The sequence below is a fragment of the Pterocles gutturalis genome, unplaced genomic scaffold, assembly GCF_000699245.1.
Source record: "Pterocles gutturalis isolate BGI_N339 unplaced genomic scaffold, ASM69924v1 scaffold38572, whole genome shotgun sequence".
Classification (NCBI taxonomy): Eukaryota; Metazoa; Chordata; class Aves; order Pterocliformes; family Pteroclidae; genus Pterocles; species Pterocles gutturalis.
The window spans coordinates 12,539-19,565 of NW_010111538.1; the positions used below are offsets into that span (position 1 = coordinate 12,539).

General features: G+C 39.5%; 1 protein-coding gene across 1 annotated transcript in view; it reads left to right on the forward strand.

Annotated features, from left to right (window-relative positions):
* Positions 1–6,157, forward strand: part of LOC104461991 (zinc finger MIZ domain-containing protein 1-like) — a gene marked incomplete at both ends in the record, with an annotated part of 10,301 nt that extends 4,144 nt beyond the window's left edge. Inside the window, 5 exon segments of the mRNA XM_010073757.1 lie at positions 1–59; positions 1,099–1,217; positions 1,219–1,375; positions 3,518–3,700; positions 5,983–6,157. Coding sequence (XP_010072059.1) covers positions 1–59; positions 1,099–1,217; positions 1,219–1,375; positions 3,518–3,700; positions 5,983–6,157 — 693 coding nt within the window.
* Between the last annotated feature and the right edge of the window lie 870 nt (positions 6,158–7,027).

Consider the following 7,027-nt stretch of genomic DNA (forward strand, 5'->3'; position numbering starts at 1 on the left):
CAGCCACTGTGGCAGCCCTTCAGGAAACGCAGAATAAGGACATGAACCAGTATGGACCGGTAAGAGAGTAACCTTTATGTCTTTATACCTGCTTGATCTGGACCATTACAGGGGAATGAGCTTCCTTCTTGCTTCCCTGTTTATTAGGATGCCTACTCTGGGTTGGTTTTGTTGTGGGTTTGTTTTTGGTTTTGGGGTTTTGTTTTTTTTTTTTGAATGCATGAGCATGGTTGTAAATGCTTATGAGAAACTGCTGGAATGTGTGTATGTAGGTATGAGTCAGTCTTCCATGTTTTTCCCAATAAATCTTGCCTAAGTGTATTTCGTAGTTTGGAGATTTCCCCTTAAAAAAAACTGAAGATCACCAAATGTTACAGCTGCATCTGTCATGATATATTGTTGCTGCCTTTGCCAGCTCTGTGAACCTCTAAATTTGAGTACCCAGGGAAATGTTCCAGAATCCTGGAATAGGTTTTGTACTGCTTGGGTAATTGTTTATTTTGCCAACTACAGTTGGTTGGTTGTTTTTTTCCCTTCAAACAAGGAAACAACAGTAGACAAGAGATTTGCTTTTTAGTAATGTTGTCTATGAGAACAGTCATGCAAGACATGCATTTCTGGTGATCCATGGCCTCCAGCATGTCATGACTTCATGTAATAATTTTTTCTTAAAATAAACAAGGTTTGGTCAATTCAGGCTTTTTCATCCTTAGCTTTTTTACCTCTCTGAGATTTGAGGTATATGGGGCCATATGCTAGGTGATGTAAAGAAGCACAGTGTCTTAGAAATTGTAGTGTTGTGCTGTATTCACACAGCCAACTTCCTAACCCGTTACCTTACAGTAACAGACTAGCCAATTTAAACAATTGCTCACCATAGACTTACATCTGTCTTTCTCTCTTATGCCTTCTACAATTACTGTTGAATTTTTATGATAAATAACATCACCACCCATCAAATGTTGGAGAGCATTGAAGGAAAATGCAACATAAATCCTTCCCTTCTTCCTTCACCCAAAAGCATATTCAGCTCCCTCCTCCCATTTTAAATGCATGTCGCATTTTATTCTTTTTTTTTTTCTTCTTCTTCTGTTGAAGGTTTGTTCCTCTTTCCAGATGGGTCCAAGTCAGGCTTACAACAACCAGTTTATGAACCAGCCTGGTCCTCGTGGCCCTGCTTCTATGCCAGGCAACATGAACCCAGCAAGCATGGGAGCAGAGCATGAGTGGGCCACCCATGGGCATGAACCAGCCTCGGCCTCCTGGAATGAGTCCGTTCAGCACCCATGGCCAGAGGATGCCTCAGCAAGCCTACCCAGGCCCACGCCCTCAGTCTTTGCCTATACAGGGCATAAAGAGACCGTACCCAGGAGAGGTAATAAAATAAACTATATTTTGCGTACAGTATTATTTTGACTGAAAGTTGTAGCATGCTAGTAATGTATGGTGTGCATCCCTGTATGATATGTACATGTTTGCTCCAGCCTTGGTAGGAATACTGCCATTAAACTATGAGTGGCAGCAACATTCCTTTTTTAGCTTCTAAAGTATTCAGATTGACACTTGCTTGCTATGTTAGTCAAGATGACAGTCACCAAAACCAAGAAAGGCCCAAAACTAGCTGAGCCCTCAAAATGTCACTTTGAGATTTTCATGCTAGATGGTGAATTCAGAGACCTTAAGCAGACTTCCTTCACAGGAGTGGATTTATTTAACGTGACAACTTAAAAGATATGTTGAAAGTGAAATACTTTATTTGAGCCCAGTATAAATGTGATCCGCATTTTCTTGAATGATTTTATTGTTCTAAAGAAATACAGGGCCTACATTGTGTAAACACCAATAGTAATAACATTTATTTTAAAGACCAATTGCTTTCCAGACTTCTTGAGGCTTGATTTTCATAGTCACTGAGATGAATATAAATCAAGTTGAACTCAAATCCCTCTGTGTCAGCACTTATCTAGTGTAAGCTTATTTGGAGTTTGGTGTTTCCAAGTTCCCATGCTGTTACATGAGATCTGAGTGGCTTTGTAGACAAAATTACATTGCCATTGACTTGTGTTATGACCTTGTGCAAAACACCTAGGGTCAAAATTTTAAAGAAACTTAGACAACCAAAGATGTAGATAGACAAGCTTTTGGATTTTAAAAAGCACCAATGCATTTTACTATTTAAATTGATGAGAATCAGGCAGGAGATGCTTTTTGAGAATTTCGGCAGCTCTCTCTCAGCATCTAAATGTCTTCACAAATCTAGCCACCAGTCACTAGCTTCAGTGATAATTTCCTGGTAAAATTCTCTAGTAAACTGAGAGTACAACAGCTGTAACTGCAGGTGTAGAGCTTTGAATATTATGATATTGACCTGACTATAATAATGGTAGTAAGAGTTTATAGAAGACTTACAGCGAAGAGTACTGTGGCATGCAGAAAATACAGAAAACATTTGTTGTTGAGCTACATTTCTTTCATAATCTGGAAAGTATTTTTTTTTCTGATAACAAAAAATCAAATTAAAAAGTTATGTGCTTTTGCAGGAGTTGCTTCTTTGGGAAGACTTTTCACTCTATAAATACTGCCACTTACTCTACAATTAAGAAAACACAGAATGTGGCTTGGTCAGATAATTTTTATCTTCAGATTTCATGTTTTAAGGAAGACTGTAAATCCCTTTTTGCTGCTTCAGAAGCAGGTTTTTCGTTGTGAGTATAATCGTGTTCCCAAGAAGTCGATACTGAACAGTGCCTTAAATGTTACATGCTTGCTGGGCTGGTATGCTGCAGATCCCGTAGATGGTATTTGTTTGTTGGTTTTTCAAAGTTTCATTTCTGGAAACTTATTATGAATCAGTTAATTTTTCAAATTGACATTTTATTACTGTTAAAGTGACAGTTTTCATTACTTCAATGCCAAAATTGCAGCAAAGTACTGGGTAGCACTAGCAGCGTGTTTATGACTAGTAATAGCTTCTATGTAGATGTTAGGGTATTGCTAAACAGTCTAGCACAGGGACAGCATCACAGTTTTGTTGAGAAGACAGATGTGGACAACAAAGCTTCTATTCTCTGCCCATTCCAGGATTATTTTTTTTTATATTACTTTTTTCTTTTGTGCTTTCATTCTCCATCTGGAAAAGAAGCCTCAGGGATGGGGCTGGTAGGACTTGCAAAAATGCAGAGATTTCATGAACATTGCATCTGGTTGTAATTCTGATTTCTTCAAACATGGTGTCCCTTGACAGCGCTACAAGGCTGATTGTATGTGTGTGTTAAGGTACATGGTTATTCTTATCCCATTTTGGTTTGTGGGAATTTTAGGCTTTTGAGTGAGTATTCACCTCCAGCCATGAGGGCCCTGGTTTAGGCATGAGTGTCACTAAGTTGGGGAGTATTCACCCGAAGGGGGTGGTTTTGTTTGTTTTGATTCCGCTATTGAATGTATGCTAATAATCAATTCAGGACAGCTGCTTGCATTAAATAAATCTTTGTGTTCTTTCACCTCTGTCATGAAATAGCCAAATTATGGAAACCAGCAGTATGGACCAAATAGCCAGTTTCCAAACCAGCCTGGTCAGTATCCCACTCCCAACCCTCCAAGACCCCTTACATCTCCCAGCTATCCGGGACAGAGGATGCCGAGCCAGCAAAACACAGGGCAGTACCCTCCTCCAACAGTCAACATGGGACAGTATTACAAGGTAAGAACTTCTAGAATATCTTATTGTGTTCTGGTAGACATTTATGAATGAAGTCATAATAATAACTTAATAGATACTGCTTTCAGGTAATTAAAGAGAGAAAAAAGCAGTGTTTTTAGTAATGTTTTGAATATCTCAGAATCAAGTCAATCAGCCAGGTTGCATTGTAACTTCAGAGCAGTTCATAAAGAAAATTTAATGTTACTGCAGCTCATTAGATGTTTTTACAAGAAAATCTTCGTTTCATTTTAAATATAGCATGTAAAAAGAAGTACCTAATGGGATTCAGGTGTAATATTTTCACCTATTCATGGCACCTGGCAAGAATACAACTTTGGAAATCTGTAATAAACAAGTTCCACATTGCAGTGTCCCAATTTCAGACATACAGTGGTCATTGTTGGATTAAACCAGCTGAAATTTATAAGCTGTTACAGCTGTAAAATTTGTCTTCAAACTGAAGTTTGTGTGACTTTCTCCGACTCCTCCCTCCCCTTTTCTCCTCTTTTTCCTGCTGTGCTGCTTGTTTTGGGCAGGGACTAGAATTGTTAAAATGCCTAAAACCTGTTTTATGGATACATCTTGAGCACTCTAGTATAAGCCAAACTGAGTTTGTACTGAGAGCCTGCTGAAGTTTAGTGTCTTTGAAGTGTGCACAAAAGTGATCTTTTTCATGCAGGTACTCCAGTGGGTATAAAAATGGGGAGGACCATTGACGGTCTGACCTGCTCTTAAACCATTAGCTGTTGAAGTCTCTGGGCTACATTCTGATTTTGAATGCAGACTGGAAGAATCTAACATGCACATCGGTCTTGAACTGGAATTGTTCTGATGTGATTCACACAGAAAACACCATTGAAAAAAAGAGGGAAAAAAACTCCTTTACTGTAGAGCATCTGTTCTACGTGCAGCCAGGCTGTCCACTGTGGTACTCACATGAATGCCTGTTGCACCGTGGCAGCTTTTGCAGTACACTCCCACGTTGGAGAAGAGAGATCCTCAACTACTGTAGTTCCAGTGCAGTCACTTACACTAAAATAACAGCAGATGATCTCTGTGAGATTTTTAAGTGACAGATTTTTTAACGACATTTTACATGTGTTTATTTTAAATGGGGTTTAAGTTTTTTGTTTGCAGGATAGTTCTAACAGGGAATCTGTGGTCTTTCCAATGCATCCCCTATTTTGTGTTTAAATATCAACTGTTCTGGAAACAATTAAAAATAAGAGACCTTGTCAAGAAGAGAGGTGATTTTGGCTAGAGGAGAAAATCTAGCTTGTCACAGACAGGACCTGAACCTTTGGGTTGTAGTGATTGAGAAGATCGTAACTAACATATTAAAGAAAAAAGCAAAGATGGCTGGAAATACAAACACTTAAGATTTCAGAATGCAGCTCTCTTACGTGCTTGAGAGTATCCTAGGCTAGCAGTGCAGTGTTTAGATACAGAATCAGATTTGAAGTGCTGAGACTTTAGCTATCTGTAAAGATTTTAATCTTCTGACACTTTTGTGTATGTGCTTGTGATACATGAGCTATTACAAGAGAGTGCCATGCAATTGCAGTTTTGTTCAATGTCAGCTTCCTTCACATCATCATTATTGTTTTTTTCTGTTAACTGCAACCATCCCCTTAATTACAAGAAGCAAATACAATGGTGTTTTAATATTATAGCTGCTATTTATACTTAACTTTCCTTTTCCTCTTAGTTTGTCTTCTTCAGCAGAAACAATCAAATTGTAGGTACACAGAATAAAAGACATCCCCTGGCCCCCAGAGCTTTCATTCTGAGTAGATGAGTTGGACAGGGGTGGAAGAAAGGATAGATGGAAGTAAAAGGGACACAGACATTCTAATTGTGTGTCTTTGGATTTTGTTTTTCATGTAGGCTTTTCTGCACTGGGGCTATTCTGGGAGGAAGCCAAAGAGATACAAAGGGCTGGGTGGGTTAGGGTGGTTTGGAAAAACTGAAGGGAATGACTGGTTGGTTTTGGAAAGAGACTGTTCAGAGAAACATGATAAGCCTCTTGGCAGCCTTGCTTGTATCTGGTCATTGCCTGAATTAAGCTGGCTGGTCTGCTGGTTTCAGTTCCTGCTTTGCTCTCCTAGTCCACCCTGTCTCAGAAGGCCTCATGGGATGTCCTGTGGTTTCTTGTCCTTCTGGAGGCAGAAGGGCCTCCCTACCTTTTTTGTAGTCTTTGGTGTTTAACAGCAGTACAGTTTACAAGGCTATTATTCTTATTTTCAGACTGCAATAACAAAGTGATGTTATTTATTTTCTAGCCATCAAGGCCTGTACCTGTGGCAAATTACCCTCATTCACCTGTTCCAGGAAACCCCACGCCACCTATGACTCCAGGGAGCAATATTCCTCCATACCTGTCACCTAACCAGGACGTCAAACCACCATTCCCACCTGACATTAAACCAAGTATCAATGCTTTACCACCACCTCCAAGTGAGTAGCAAACAGAACGCGCCCACAGTCATTTATTGTACCTCTGTTCTCTGTCATATACATTTCAGAGTCTGAAAGCTCTCTCTGATTGCTGCTCTGGGAGAGGTTTGGGTTGCTAAGTTGTGATAGGTGGCAAGCACGGTGCAGGCTCTCTAGAGTCAGTGGACAGGAAAGAGAAAGATTGCTATCCTTTCCTAAAATAGTGTGTCAGGAAGGTTCTTCCGGGTTGAACTTGTAAGGATTTTACTCCTGAACTATTCACTTGATATGCTTCCTGAGGATAAAGCACTTGATTTTGGTTTGCGTTATGTGTGCTCAGTACACTTGCTTATTGTATGAACTTTCATTGTGGTCTGTTTTGTTCAAGGGCAAAGTCATTAATTGAACATCACTGCAGAATAGCGTAAAATGTGAATATTTATGGCGGTGTCTCTGTTGTGATCCATACAGGCTTCTTAAGAATATTCAGTTGTGTGCCAAAAATTTATATATGTTCCTTTAAAAACCACTCAACATCACAGCTACATTTGTCTGGGAACAGGGCAGGAATAGCAAGATCTCTCTGGCTGTATACTAGCACAAGATGTTTGAGCTTTTGAAGTGACTGATGAACCATAGGAGATACTGTTTGCTAAGGAATTGGGAGAAACTATATATTTTCTGTAAAATAACTGCTGCTGCGTTAGCATTTTGCAACTGGTGTTTGTAGTTCAGGATGGCTGAAAAATGAAGTAGAAGAAGGTGGCCTGCAGGATTATTTGGGCAAGAACACAGCATTTAAAGACATTTGGGCTGTATAGATTAGCTGTAAGTTACCATCAAACCTATTTTATGAGATCAAGTGATTCCCTCTGGAGGGGAACAGAGGGC